At 33.3% G+C, this 16588-nt stretch overlaps 1 protein-coding gene across 2 annotated transcripts in view; it reads right to left on the reverse strand.

Annotated features, from left to right (window-relative positions):
- plx (PTB_TBC1D1_like and TBC domain-containing protein plx) overlaps window positions 1-16588 on the reverse strand; it is a 62820-nt gene that overhangs the window by 44130 nt on the left and 2102 nt on the right. For both annotated transcript variants that reach the window (XR_013025617.1, XM_076491682.1), the window contains exons 2-7: window positions 9288-9775; window positions 5733-5888; window positions 5196-5465; window positions 2122-2652; window positions 1497-1598; window positions 541-685 (exon numbers count right to left, since the gene is read on the reverse strand). Coding sequence is in view for 1 of the 2 variants with exons in the window: in XM_076491682.1 (XP_076347797.1) it covers window positions 541-685; window positions 1497-1598; window positions 2122-2652; window positions 5196-5465; window positions 5733-5888; window positions 9288-9746 (1663 nt within the window). In the remaining variant the exon portion in view is untranslated. The remainder of the gene's footprint in view (window positions 1-540; window positions 686-1496; window positions 1599-2121; window positions 2653-5195; window positions 5466-5732; window positions 5889-9287; window positions 9776-16588) is intronic.

Raw genomic sequence — 16588 nt, forward strand, 5'->3', positions numbered from 1 at the left:
ACATGTACAACTAAGATAACCGAGTTATAAATTTACATCTTAGCTTAATCAACTGTATTAAAAATGTACTAACAGCTAGGATAACTAGCCAACTGACCAGTTGTGCTAGAAAGTAAAACTTAGTTAACTTAACCTTCTAACCATTTGTGTTAAAAATGTACCAAAAACAAGACTATTAAAATTATACATTGAAGTAGATAGTAATGCATTCCTTACCTTTCTAGATTCGTGCAGTACATAAATCAAAGGTTTCATCTTTAACAATTTTTACAAAACTATATCCTTATCGTAGACAAAAAATAAAGTTTAGCTTATAGAATCACACAACTGTTTATTTCATAGAAAGCTTGAAAGAGTTTAAACTAACAGAATTATAAACACTAATGCATAATACACGAGTTAATTTAAAAGGACAATCAGAAACTTCACTAAAATATTTGGGTAAAGTGTTATCTAACGTTTTACAAATATTCTATATATATATATATATATATATATATATATATCAACAAAGAGCCTTATATACGTCCTTTACAATACCTTCAATATCAACACAGAGGCGATGAAACCAGTGCATTGGACAGCTCTCACACATAAAGGTTTGGTTTCGTGCCACTTGTTGTTGCTGGAAAGTCTGGTGAGCACTGTGGAAAGCTTGTTTTAGGGAAAACATCACTTCATCTACCTGCAATAAATACAGCATTACAAACACAAGTTATAAACAACACAATAAAACATCAGCACTGGTCCTGCACAGATGAGACTCAAGCTTAGAGCATGAAAAATACTATTATATCTTGTTCTTTTATTATTAAACATTCCAAAAGGTCTTGTTTGATACAAATAATTAATATAGAAGATACTTTGGTACGTTTTTAAAATTTTCCAGTACCTGACAAACTTAATCTCTTTAATTATATACTAACAAAGAAACTACATGTATTTAACACAGGGTCCCTGAAAGTGTTCTATTTCAAAAATAATTAAAAATCAAGATTAGAAGTAATCAATTCATATATCATGCTGTGTTGCAGCAATACAGATTGCATAATTCTTCTTGTAATTCGTGGCATTTTACTATCATTATGGAAGAAAAATTGTAATGTTAAATGTCCCTTACACGATGCCATTTTAGTGTCTACTGACTGACTAATAGACAACACACTACTATATGATGATGCAAGTGGTTAATCCAGGTGGCTTGTTAAGTAATAGGTTACTTTTCCATATTTCCTGACAGTAGCATCTGTTTTTGGCTTCAATGTTTATATGAATAAAAAAATACACTTTGAAAGAAACAGTGTGCTAGGTTACATATGTTAACATATCAGTGAGATTTTCTAAACCCATTTTTAAAAACAATTATATATATGCATTTGAAAGCAATAAACTTTTAGCTATAATTTTTAGTCACCAAATAAATTAGTGTATTTCATTTTATAAGTTAATTAAACAAATATTTTTTAATCTTGAAAATTAAAGAAATATCTACTAACCACTTGTTCTCTTTGGCAACGAAAAACATATCCAACATAAGTATCAGCACCTGACAACATCTCTCTACAGATAAATCCAAAATGATCTGGACTCTTAATTCCCTAAAAGAGGCAGAGATTCTTATGCAACATATAACCAAGATAATTTACCTACATAATACACAAGAAAATAAATAATGTTTTCTTAAAAAGGCAAAAATTAATGTGATCTTTTTTTCCATCTAGTAACTGTTCAGGAGCACTGCTTAAATCTTTATTAAAAGTTAAAGAATATGTAGAATGAAATAGCTCACCCATTCCATAATCAGACATTAGCCTTCCTATATCCTCCCTTAAAGGCCCAAAAAGACAGTATTTTGTTATTCAACTGAGATTACCATTACTTGCAACCATTCTGACACTTACAATTCTACAGCTTTTCATTAATTATTTAGCAAAGTACTTGCATCAATTATACAAGAAAAACAATTACTTCACTAATTATGATCATAGGTTAACCTGCAAGGTAAACATTTTTTTATAAAGATATTTTTATAAATTTACTGAAAAGATTTGGTTTCAATCTCAGTCTTTCAAACCAAAATCTTGTGTAATTTCCGTTGTTCAATTTTTTTAAAAAACGTACTTGAGAACAATGAGAGATGTCACTAAACATTCGGTTGAGTAACACTTGCTTCTTATCAGTGCTAATAAAACAGAGTTCCATACGTCCAATAAGGAACAGCATAGTACGGTTTCCTTGTTGTCGAGATCGAGGTCGACCAAAGTCAATGCTGCTCCCACTATTAACACGGGTTCGATAAATAGGAAGTGAGTTCTGTTTGGAAGCTCGTGGCATGTCACCACTACAAGACCTGACCCGGGTAGACTCACCACAGCCTTGCAAGTCACTTACAATGGCAGCTTTGGTTGGAGCATCAAGACTCTGGGTATGAGTAATGAGTGAATGGTCCTCAGGAGGAAGCAATAAGTTTTGAGAAGATGACCTTTTCACTTCATAATCTTGTAAACTCTGGATAACAGATGATCGGGTAGCTGTATCCATACTCTGAGTATGTGTCACCAGAGATCTTGTGTTCATCACTGATCTGGACATACTATCATTACTGTCAAGAGAAAACTCCATACTATCTCCACTTCCCTGCCGACTACGGTTCTATAATGGAACATTAAAAGTTAAAGACTACACCCCAAGTCAAATTATTACAAAAATAGAAACATGGGAAAAATAGCATCTCCCATGATGAAAACCCTTAATTAAACTCTTGCTAACATTATAGATCCAAAACAACAGCACTGAATATTCTTAGATCCAAAACTAATCTGCTGTAAACAGCATAAGTCACAAGAACACCACTATAAAACAATGTATAACCTAAACCATTCCACTGTAACAGAATACATCATGAATGCACACTGTGAATAGGATAGATCCCAAACTACACAAGCTGAGGACGTAAGCAGGCATACAGGTACATGGCACTGAAAAACTATTACCTAGACCACTAATGAAAACCTTATTTCAATAATTAAGCAGGCCTACAGATATATCGTATTGAAACACTACCAACCTATATCACTACAAAAAGCTTTAATTTAAAAAAAACAGGCTAGCCCTAGAGGTACAGGACATTGAAATACCATCAAACTAGATCATCACAAAAAGCTTTATCTGAAGAATCTAGTGGACCTATGTACAAAATGCAATAATATAGTTAACTTGCACAGTGGTTCAAATCATTTTCATGTCTCTTAAACTACACGGATCAAAGATGACATAAAAGTGATCCAACTTTCTATTCAGTCAAATTGTCAAACATCTTCCACTTAGCATGTTTTTACTAAATTGTATTTGCCAATAATGGCTTTAAAACATCTACTTTGCAGCTGAATCTGACATTTATTCCTAACAAGAACTGAGTTCACACAGGGAAGGTGTTTATCAATCAAATCATAGTAACATGACCAATGACAACTAATCTTAAGCAAACTGCATAGTGACCAACTATCAAAACATTTCTCCAAAAAATTGTCTTCTCCCATGAGAAGGAAAGAAGAAATTCTAACATTTTCTAAATAGTCTTACCTGAAGAGATGATTGGTTCTAATAAAAGGTACTCTAAACATCATTCAACTTATCTGTTCTATGGAAAATACAATTACAAAAATTTTTCTACTTACATTGTTTGAAATATAACTCATTTTGTAAGAGAATAAATAACTGACTTTAAACTTAGCTTATCACAACTAAGATTTGTATACAAGAGAATAAATAATTTGGCTACAATGTTCTAAATATACTCTTCAAAAAATGAAATGCAAAAGGGATATTTTTGTTATTTTAAAGAGAATATATGTAATAACGTTACAAGCTCAGAGTATATATGTAATGTTACACGTGTTAAGGCACTGATTGTCAGACCAAAATGACAATAAAAGTTGTGCACATTGAAAACGGAGGAAAACATCGGATTTTTCGCCAAAACGCATTGATGTCCAATAAATTTGTTTGAGAGATCTGCATGTTCTGCAAGTGCAACATGTGCAAAATCCCTATAAAAGTGATGGGTTCTTCGTTTCCATAGCTCAGTGTTAAGCCACCGACACGCAATACAGTTACGCCAAGACTGACTGAAACACAACGCAACAACGCCATTGGTCGCTTGGAAGCAGGCGAATCTCGATCAGATGTTGCCAGAGCTGTGAATGTCCACCCAAGCACCATCACAAGGCTATGGAATCGTCACCAACAACATGGATCAACTTGTGACCATCCACGATCTGGCAGACCTCGTGTGACCACGCCCACACAAGATCGCTACATCCGGTTATGTCACCTTCGGGATAGAACCACCACTGCAACGTCTACTGCCTCAACCATACCAGGGCTGCGTAGGATTTCCGATCAGACCGTACGCAACCGTTGACGAGATTCTTAGGCCCTATGTGCAACCCATCATGGTGAACGTCAACGACGTTTTTTCAACATGACAACGCCCGTCCTCACACAGCCCGACTCACCACTGTCTTCTTGAGACACCACAACATCAACGTTCTTCCCTGGCCCTCCAGATCACCAGATTTAAACCACATCGAACATCTTTGGGACGAGTTGGACCGACGTCTGCGACGGCGACAACCTCAACCACAGACTACCTCAGCTTGCAGCAGTTTTGCAGGCTGAGTGGACAGCCATTCCACAGGATGTGATTCGTCATCTCATCACTTCCATAGGCAGGAGATGCCAAGCAGTTATTGATGCTCACGGGGGGGGTGTGCTCGTTATTGACATTGAGTGACGTTAAACTTCACCTAGTGAGCGTGGACTTCGCCTTTGCAGACTTTGGATGTTCAGCAGTGAATGTGCAAAGTTTCACACATGTCATACAGCACTACCTGGAATAAACTTGTTAACAACATGTCTCAAATTTTGCCTTTTGCGTTTCTTTTTTTGAAGAGTATATATTAACATAGATAAAGTTAAAGAGATTTACTTTTAAAAAGAAAAAAGTTGTCCTTTCATGAAGATTTCAAAAGCTCATTAGTTTAAAGAACTCTTGTCAGTTGTGAAAAAATAAAAAAATTATTTGCAGCTCATTGGAGACAAACACCATCAATATATCCAACTCCAATAGTTAAAGTCAGAACAGTTTCAGGCTATCAGAACAAAGTCTGAAGATGATAATCGAGATTTCTTACCACAGAAGAGTCTATTACATTTTCCAGAGAACCTTGAACATTTGGGTTCTCCTCATTTCTAACCACCTGATCAGCTAAGTAATTTTCTACAGGTTCCACTACCATTTCTAAACTGTGTGGAAGGCTCTTACAGCTGGCTCCACTGTCACGTCGCTGTCTCTCCTGAGTTTTTTCTTGGTCCTGCTTGGCTCGTAACTTCTCAAGTTCATAAAGTCTGAATTTTTCTACAGCTTCATCAATAAATGATGGTGGTGCTCTTTTATGAGAAACCTACAACAGAAATATTATAACAAAATAAGCTAATATTCATTTACCCAGCAAAAGATTAACCAGAAAAATATATATATATATATATATAACGGAATATGGAAACAACTAAAAATATATGATTAACAATTTTGGAATGAAGAATTCTTAGTATCCTGAAAAGATTAATTTATATATTGCATTCAAGTTATCAAGTAAACTTTAACAAGTGACAAAACAACAAATGTACACTTAGTATATCTCTTAAAAATTGAGAAAATTACTAGGAACCTTGATTTTCCCAATATAGAGTACTTCATACTGCTGAGAGTTGGTTAATAAGTTGTCCAACCAGGAAGAGTTGCCCCAGCTGAAAGTACTTGACAGAGAAGATTGATGACTCATCTCCTTTGTCATTTCTCTCATACTGGTGAACAGCTCTAAAACCTGCAAGTTAACAAAGATCACTCTTGATCATTCCACCTTCAAAGACATAGAAGTTAAAAATACACCAAAATATCCTTAACTTTCATTTATACACTACACAGATCTAGAAGTAAAAATATATAAAATATCTTGAACCACCTTTTATAACCTGCATAGATCTGGAAGTTAAATATACACATAATCTTAACAATCTATTACACCCTACAAAGATCCAAAAGTTAAAGATACACATAGAATATCCTTAACCTCCTTTTATACCATAAAAATATCTAGAAGTTAAAACTACACATAATCCTAACCATAATTTATATCCCTACACAGATGTAAAACATAAAAATATACATTATTCCTAAATCATCTTTTATATTCCTACACAGATGTAGAACATAAAAATATACATTATTCCTAAATCATCTTTTATATCCCTACACAGATGTGGAACATAAAAATATACATTATTCCTAAATCATCTTTTATATCCCTACACAGGTGTAGAACATAAAAATATACATTATTCCTAAATCATCTTTTATATTCCTACACAGATGTAGAACATAAAAATATACATTATTCCTAAATCATCTTTTATATCCCTACACAGATGTGGAACATAAAAATATACATTATTCCTAAATCATCTTTTATATCCCTACACAGGTGTAGAACATAAAAATAGACAATATGCCTTAATTACCTTTTATAACCCTACACAAATCTCAAGTTAAATATAAACAATATACATTAATCATATTTTATGCCCCTACACAGATCAAGGACAAAAATATACAATATACCTTAATAATTATTTACACCCCTATACAGACACAGAACTTACAAATACACAATATACCTCAACTATCTTTTGTAACCCTACACAGCTCTACAAGTTGAAATACACAACAAACCTTAAATACCTTTTGTAACCCTACACAGATCTACAAGTTGAAAATACACAATATACCTCATCTACCTTTTGTAACCCTACACAGCTCTACAAGTTGAAATACACAACAAACCTTAACTACCTTTTGTAACCCTACACAGATCTACAAGTTAGAAATACATAAAATTCATCACAAGTTTTCACTTGGTTCTTTTGTCTTTGTATTTTATTGTTGTTGACAAAATCATGGTATCTACACAACAGTTTACAAATTTCTATCTTATTCTGTTAAAGTAAACATGACAGGAACACTGTAAATCAAAACATCAAAAAATGCAAAATCTACATCGGTAGAGATCAGCCAGTCACATTTTGGTTTATTCGATGAGTATGTTAATACACATGGTAAGATTAGATCTATATAAAAAAAATTGGTTTAGCATAAAATATGGTTAAATATCATTCAATAAAGGATTAGAAAAGCATTAGATAACAATGTCTAATAATATCGACTTTTTACAACGCTCGATCTTGCGATACAAGATACTTTCTTCGCAAGCTTCAGCGTCATGCGTTTAGCTGATCAAAGGCTGAATGTTGGAGCCTTGATATTTTCACAGTAGTAACAAACAAGTACAGTTGAATTACGTGGTACAGTAGTTCTGTAAACGCAAAAAAAAAAAAAAAAACTTGTACAAGGAGTTACAAACAATTCAACTGGGTGTTAATACTTTAAATACATTACTACTCTTCATTTACGTTACAATGCTCGTGTTTATAACTACTGTGATTCCCTGCGGCTTACAAGTTTACACGGAACCCCTGTTTACGTTATTACCGACTGCTTAGCTTCATCAAATAAACTGAATATTTTTCCTTTCGAAAACTGGAGAATACCGATCAGAACTTATTTCTTAGTTTTGTCATTTCAAAAATTTTGGTAACGAAGTTTACCTTTGAAAGTTTTATTAAAGCAATCGTGTAAAGAAATCAAAATATGTAGTAATGTATATATTAATTTATTTTAACAATTTGTACGTTTTATAGCTATCCTTTTAAACTCTGAAATGTTTTCATAAACAGAATTACAGATACGCGTGAAGACCAAGTTTTGATTGAAAACCTTGCTTATAAGTGAGATTTATATAAAATCAAGTAAACAAGGAAATGACGGATGTTAATAACAGAATTACACCATGGATAGTCTACATAAGAAAGGAAGTTGCCACTGACACGCCCGGTTTTCAAGGCTCCTATCTTAACCTAGTTTTTATATCGGTGTGAACATAATTTCTCTTGCGAATGTATTGTATAAAACATATATAGGCCTTAGGTTAAATATACTTCAAGTGACTGGCAACCGTCTAAGCGTCACTGCAAGGCAACTAGAACAGTCAAAGACAGTGGTGGTAAGAGTGAACTATATTTAGAGCAAGGTTTATTGTCGATGTAACGGAGCAGGCAGGTTGCACATGACGACCACGTGAACTGCACGTTTTTAAAAGATGCAGAATCCTCTATCACACCACAGAAAATGGTATAGAAAAAGAAAAGAATGTAACCTGCCAGGGATACCATACTGGAAAACTGTACACGATTATGCTATGGTAAAAGACCTTTAAGAGTTCATACACATCATTACATTCTCACTAAATAATTACCGAATACAAGAAGTGCTGGAAAAACATCTATAGTAACAAGTAATTAACCACACCTGTGATCATAAATAAGCTGTTTTGCAGGTAAAAACATTTTGTAAATTACACAAACTCTTTCGTATTTTTAAAAATATAGGATTTCGTAATGGGAGGAGGAGTATACATCCTACACGATCTACTATCACAACCTGATGGCAAGGTTGGGATAAGTAAAAAAAAAAAGCTTCTAAACAGTAAAATATATCTCCTACACAAGTTCTCTTACAGTGTGAGGGCAAAATACAGCACAAAGAGAAAAAACACACTAAACAACAAAATATTCTGCTTCCTCTCTCACACAGGGTACAGATAGAAAGATAAAAGCCAAAAAACAGTGAAAAAATATTGCAAATAGTCCTTCCATTTCCTGAGAACAAGACTGCTGTTGTAAGCAACAAGGATGTAATATGCATAATTAGTGTGTTAGTATTCTATCACAAATCACAAACATAGTTTTCAAACAACCAGGACTAAGATATATATACGATACTATGATACATAAAAAAGAACAAACTTTATACTTTGATTTCTTCTCTCTATAAAATGTATTAAAGTTTATATTGATATCCAACAAAACTAGAGCATTACTTTTGACTTCCTCTCTTTAAAAAAATTATTAATGTTTTATTCTTTACATCCAACAAAGCTAGAACTTCAAACTATTGATTTCTTCTCTATAAAATTTATTAATGTACGAATTTATATTAGAGCTATACACACTTGATTTCCTCTCTAACTTTTTATATCCAATTTTAACTTATCAGATCAAGATAACACGTTTTAATGTTTTACAACTACTAAAATAACACATATACTTACAGTACTCTCATCATCAGCCTGGAAGACATGGCATGTCATGGGGAGTTCTGGATTGTCTCGGGTCAAGTAGGAGAAGCAACTGTGATCTTGAGAAGTTTGAGCAAACTTAGAAATATTTTGAAGATTATGTTCAAATAGGACCTGATTATCATCTACCATCAATGCTTTTAATGATGAATCAGTTACCTCAATAAAAATTTCAATCTTAGTTTGTCGTTGATGAGCTGTCCTTCTGACCTCAGCTATTATCCAGGGTAACATAGGCTGGGTATAACGTGAATCGAGTACTGCTTGCCCAAGATAGTTAACTCTGTACATTCGCTGAAAGGTAACATGGCTAACATGTAGCCGATAGTGCAATTCTTTATTATGAGAGTTTTCTTGTTCTTTCGTTAGTTCCACCAATGGCATTTCATTAACAGTGTTTCTTGTTTCATCAAAACTGTTTTTGGAAAGCATTTTGGTATATATGTTCTATTCTGGATATTCTATAAAAGAAAAAAACAATTTAAATTCAGACCTTTTATTTAAATGTAGTAGATTAACATTTGCTGAATTTCTAAAAATGCTTTACCTGAAACAATGTGCATTTCTGTGTAGACAGACAAATAGACACTTTATCAAGTTGTATCTCAAGATAGCTGGTATGGGTATTAAAACATTTATTAAAATAAAGTAGAGAAAAATGTTTCAACCTTCTTAGGTCACCTTCAGGTTGACAAGGTTAACCTGAAAATGATCCAAGAAGGTCAAAATAAGGTTAATCTGAACATGACCTAAGAAGATCGAAATGTTCTTTATTTTAATGGATGGATGTGGAGTCCCTGAAAATAAAACTACGGAACTATGCCCAGAAAGTAAAGAAAAAATGAATTGGACAACAACTGAAAAAGAGAATGAGACAGGATGAAAAAAGGTTTAGTAATGTAAACCAGAAGTAGTAAAAAAAACAGTCAAAGTGGTAGAAGAAAATACCCAGTCAAGAAAAAGAGATTCAAAGGATAAGAGCACTAGAAAAGAGGAAGGATTACAATCACAGTCTACAACAGAGGAATCTTAATTTCAGGGAATACATGGCATCTGCAAGACAGCACAAAACAGAGACAGAAAAAACCTGCAATAATTCAATCACACAATAGAAGTAGAGAAAGAAAATATTAAGGTAAATACAAGAAGTTAACACAAGGACCAGTGAAAACAACTGAAGTAAAAGAATAACTGCTACATATCAGAGTTATCATAGCAGCAAAAGTCAAAGGTGGGAGTTACCTGATCTTCATGGATAGGAGAATCAGAAGCAAAGACAGGTTGTGGAAAAGTTGGTAAACACATGGAAGGCTTAGCAAAAGTTATAGAACAGGAAGCCCCAAATCTAAGCTTGAGATGAAAAATGTAGAATATAACCCACTAAATGATGTACAGTAGTGATAACATTGCTCACTGTCAGAAAAGTTCCAATTACCATGTCACTATTTAAGGAAAATAACAGCTTCTATGGAGGAATCTGAAGGTTTCAGAAATATTGATATGAAAACCATATTTAATAATTACCACGAAGCTGACTTAACTTAAAGCAATAATACTGTTCTTATTCAAATAGTTTTGGTACATCTGTACAAGGTATTTAGGCTTTGGTCATTTTCAGATTGTTAAAATCAAAACAATGACATAATTACAATGAAGGATATTCTTGTCAAAGAAATCATATCCAAATTATGGAATGCGAGTCCAAAAACCTCAGTTTACTTTACAGTAAATCAAACTGATGAACCAAAGGACAATAATTTGTATCAGAATCTGTAAATGGAATCAATTTTTAAAATTTCCTCTCATGAAATACAGAAAAAGAAGGTAAGAAAAATACTTCAAATGTTAAATAAAAGTTGAAAATAGTAGTTGCCAAAGTACATAATTCTTAATAAAAAAAATAACAATTGAGCATATCAAAAAGCTTCTAGTATACATAAAGTGCTAAAGGAGAGCACTGAGTTGAGGATGTGTTGCCTTCTTATTGATAGGAGGGAGTACAGCTTAGAAGCTCTGTGCCTTACAAATGTATAGAAGAGAGCTGAGCCCATCCAGGAAATGTATTGACAAAGGCCCTTAAATTGAAACAAATACTGAGTTGGGGTCAGTACACTCTAAGAGCTTCACCAGCTAAATCCAAATGAGTAGAATTTGAAATAAGAAAAGTTGTAACATAGACTGCTTTCCAGAATGAGGCTAGGAAGGGGTCAATCTTCAAAATGAAGGAAACACATACATAAAAGAGATCTACCTCAGAACAATAAAACCTTCCATTCTGAATGAAGATATGACAAGAAACTGATTCAAGAACACAGACCTACAAGTGGCTTTCTAATTGACAACGTTTTGGGAAATACAAAAACAGGAATAAAGTACTGAAGTTGAGGACCAATTCTATTACATTCATTGTCTGGAGTTAAGACTTCAAGGGTGGAAAGAATGCCAAAGTAGAAGGAAAATGTTGAAAGCTGAAAGACAGAGAAAGCTAAGATAATACTTCCAAAAATCTTCTTGAAGAAAGGGAGTCAACTGGAATCTCCAAGATCAAGATAAAGGTGACTAATTCCAGAAGATAATGCATGCTGACCAAGCACATTTTTGGAAAAAAAAAAAAAAAAAGAGGAGGAGAAAGCTGCAGTAGGAGAAGATCCCCATTCTAGAAGACATTCAAGAGATTGGAGTTCTGGAAAAAAATATCCCAATCATAAGAAATGAAAGAGTTAAAGCCTCAATGCCAAGGAGGTCATAATAACTGAGAATCAACACAAAGCTGAGACAAAGGAAACTGTATGAATGTGAACACCATACAAAGAAAAAGTAAAGAAAAAGAGTCTGAAGTTTGAAGCTCATAAAACAGCTTCAACCATCAACCAACATAAACAAATATAGTGAGGTATATCATAGTGAAGAATAAAGGATATAAGCAAAGAGGTGACGGGAACAGCTGCTCAAATATATGGCTGCTGGCTCTGTACATGTTATGTAAGTAGGAGATTGTCCTGGGTCTTAGTAAAAGAACCAAACACATGACATACATTGGCAATATTGATTCTTACCATGAAAAGACCTTCAGTCATTACTGTAGGAGAATAAGAAAACTCTTTTGAGGAGTGTATGGCCTCTGGCAACTTCAGAAATGTGAATGTGAAAATTTATATTCAAATAACAATTAAAATAACTGGAATTTTTTTAATTTTGCCATTTTGTAAAGAAATAAAATTAATTTAATAAATTTAATGATTTTTATCAGAAACTTAAAACTAGGATCTTTCAAATGCAGGTACATCACAACATATCCTTCATTTGTCAAAAAGATTATGAAAATACAACTAAGTACTACTGCACCAAAAAAAATAAGCTTTTTGTTTAAACAAGTGAAGGATATTGCATCTAATGTTGAAACATGATCTGATGTTCCTTAGCAATAGACTACCCCAGTGCATACATACCTAGAAATATTTTAGCAGTTGTGTCAAGGTGCAAGCTAATAATTCCAAGGAAAGATGACTAGTCTGAATACACAGTTTCACTTAATTTCTAATTTTATATGTTAATTCTAGTATTTTCTTTAGTCTAAATGGAAAAAAAGGAAAAACAATAAACTAACTAGTTTAATTTACATCTTATATATCATTCCATGACATTAAAACTCCCTCTAGTAGCAAATACTAGTTTACAAAACTGTTCCATCCCTGTACAGTTAAGGCCATTTAACAATCCTATCATATAAAAACAAGGTACATTAAAGTTAAAAACTAAGATAATTAAAATAAAGTAACTTTTTATCAATAAAAACATTAATATTCAAAAATATAGATATTAAAATCATGTGCGAAACAAATTACAATCAAAGTTTTGAGTCACAAAAAAAATTCTTTCTTTACTCATTTGATGTCCATAAACTGTTTGGAAATAACCTTTTTGATTGTCTTCTTTTCTGTAGATGATATGATCTCTTATAATTTATCAGTACTTGTTGTCATCACCAAATGAGCCTTCTCCAGGCAGGTGTTTGGTAAAACATAACTGGGACTCCATCTTTGAGGATACTTTGGAAGAAGTCTAAACAAGAACTTTTCAACAGCTTAATTTTTCAATAGAAAAGCCTTCTTTCAAGTTGACCAGTTATCTGCTCTCTCACTGACATGCACCAAAAGACAATCTTAACAGATAACCTTTGGTTTGGACTGCCTGTGTTTTTATATAGTACAACTTATATTATTGATTCTTTTGACTAAGCACAAGAACCTTCTCAACAGCTAATTTAATCTTGCAAATAGTACAATTTTGCAGAGAGCTGAAAGGCCACTCCATATCACTACAAAAATTCAGTTTTATATACATTTACGTCAAACCAGAAAAAAAACAACTTTAAACAGATTTAGATAGTTAAGCAATTCCAGTGTAAGTTAATATAAACTGTACACTTAAGTGTACTGCTTAGTTTCTGTATACTGTAAAGATTGCAACATCTCAGCAAAGAGGACAATCTGTAGAAAGGGCCCTATGAGCAACTAAAGAACTGCAGTAAACCACAACATTGAGTCATCTGATCTTGAAGATGTTTCTACTCTGGAGCCTGGAGTATAAATTTTATAAGGTAACTCAGTGCAAGATTGCAATAAAGGATGGCACTGAGCCATGTAAGATGGACTGGTACTCAAGTTCATCAACACCTAACTATAAATAAAGCTCCATCAACTTTTATTGGATAAAAAAGTAAGAATACTACAGGTCTAATTTCAAAACCAAAATCTTCTAAAGTATGAAGACACACTGTCCAATAGGATGTTGTGGCAACTAATATAGCATTGCAAGCACATGCAACATAAGTTGTGGTTCAGACTGTGTACAAACTTTGGACTGAAAAAGTGCAGAAAATTTCTATGCACAAGGTTTAAGATCTTCATTAAAGAGCTTCTAGCCAAAACATAGAAAAGACATTCCAGTCTAGTTAAGACTGAATGAAGAATTCTAAGCATAGAATACCTATCCACTCCTCAAAATGAGGATATTCAGTGACACAGAACACCTGACTAAGCTCTTTTTGGTGTGAAATAGTCAGATTATTGGGAAGACTTGAAGTTATAACTTTCCTGTACTAAAAATGTATTTATGATAGGTACTCACTTCCTTACAAAAATAAAGCTATTCTTGCTCAGTAACAGCCTTTATATAGAAAAACATTTTTCACATGTCACAAGCCTTGAGCTCCTACATAACCCATGATCAATGTCATTCAACTGGGTTTCACATGTAAATCATCATGGAACAACCCTCTACAAATAAAGAGTGGCACATCTGACTCCCTCTATTTGATTATACTAAGCTATCACTTCAAGCATTATCAGACAATGGAAGCACTGGTTTTCAGTCAGAAGAAAGTGGGAAGTGTGAGGAAGCTACTTCTTTGTTACAGTATAGGAAGCTCCTTCTTCGTTACAGTATAGGAAGCTACTTCTTGGTCACTGGATTGCAAAATTTATAAAAGAGAGTATGGCTATTTCTCCATTCAACTTGAAACTGATGGGAGAGTGAGAAATTCATCCAAGACTATTTTGACTTTGAAATCAAAAGAAGGGAGAAAAAGACAACAGAGCCTTAAAGTGGTTAGAAAATTACTGTTGGGGGAAAAGAGTCACCTTTCTTCAATGTTATTAGTTTTTAATTTTCCTACTTTCTTCTATTCAACCCATTTTGATCAAGGACAAGATAGAAACTACTGTATTTAATAAAATGCAAGTCAAACTCACTCTTATTGATATTATGGTCAAGGTATCCTGCTAATAATGAAAACATCAAAGCTGGTTTGGAATATAGGGCCAGACATTGCATTTCAAATGGCCTGTTCTTACAAGGCCATGTGGAACTTGACATACAAATATTAAAATAAGCAACCTAGGAGGCTAACTCCATTCTTCCAAATGGAGATTTACTTAATAGCTGATATTCATTTATTGGAAAGACCAGCCAAAATCACTAACATAAGGATGTGAAGATCCATCTGACTATATATCCCACTTATGAATTCAAAATACCATGAGGGATGATCTCAGTGATTTTTTCCCCCCATTAAGCTTCAGTCTGTTAATGGGTTCACTGTCATGTGACCACAGTATTGAGAAATAGTTTCCAGATATTAGTTCCTTTATCAGCTGTGGTCATTTAGTAAACCAGTCTTAACCATTTTGTACAAAAAGAAGTTTCTGACTAAGAGGGTATAAATAAAACAGAGGTACAGGAACTGCACTGTAATGGTCATGGTCATTTTGCAATTAATGTGTGAAGTTGAGATTATTTATATGGGTAGAAAAAAACATTCAGTGCACACTGACCTCACTCACCATGAAGTATTACATTGTCAAAAGCATAACATACTGTGGAAAGAGAAGCAAGGCCAGTGCTTTCTGGGTAATATAATAAACATCAATTTTAGACAATGTCCATAAAACCCATAAGGACATCCAATAATGAAACAGTTGACTCTAGCCACAACTGACCAGTATACTGACCATTAGAAAATCCCTGGTGAAAGTAGCAAGTTGTAGTGATCTAGCCACCATTCAACCATAAAGATCCTCTCTACCTATTACTAGATTCTTGCTCTGCAAGTACAAATGTGTTTCAATCTCACGTATGAGAATTCACTTACTGTGTATTCTTCCCATTACTAGGTTCTTGCTCTGCAAGTATAAATGTATTTCAATTTCTGTCTTCTAAACAGTTTGATCATTAAGCCACATGCTCATCACATGATGTAAAAAACTTCCTCTGTTAAAAAAAATACATAATCTAATGTGAAGACATGGCCTACAACACTAGTTAAACTTCTTTGGACAGATTTCTAACTTATGTTAAATGAAGCTAATCAGTTGAATAGTTTTTTATGTTATTTTACACAATTTGCCAATGTTAAGCTATTTTGATTACAGGTAAACAGCTGGACAAGTTTATAAACGAATTTAAACATGTACAACTTGACATGCTACTTTTTCTGTAACAAAACTCTTTTGGACAGTTTTATAAGAACTGGAGAACTTTATATACTATGTAATCTACAAGTTGAACAATTTGATGAGCTATTCCATTTAAAAGTAAACAGCTGGATAACTTTACAAACTATTTTAGATAGAGGTGAAAATAAGAACAACTTTATAAATTGTCTCACTTCCTGAAAGATTCAATAGCTTCACCAAGATGCTTGTAAAACATAAATAAATAATTTGCTGATTTCTTTCTTCATCAACCTCAATCCAAAGACTCAACCTCTGAGA

This window comes from Tachypleus tridentatus, chromosome 2 (assembly GCF_004210375.1).
Source record: "Tachypleus tridentatus isolate NWPU-2018 chromosome 2, ASM421037v1, whole genome shotgun sequence".
Lineage (NCBI taxonomy): Eukaryota > Metazoa > Arthropoda > Merostomata > Xiphosura > Limulidae > Tachypleus > Tachypleus tridentatus.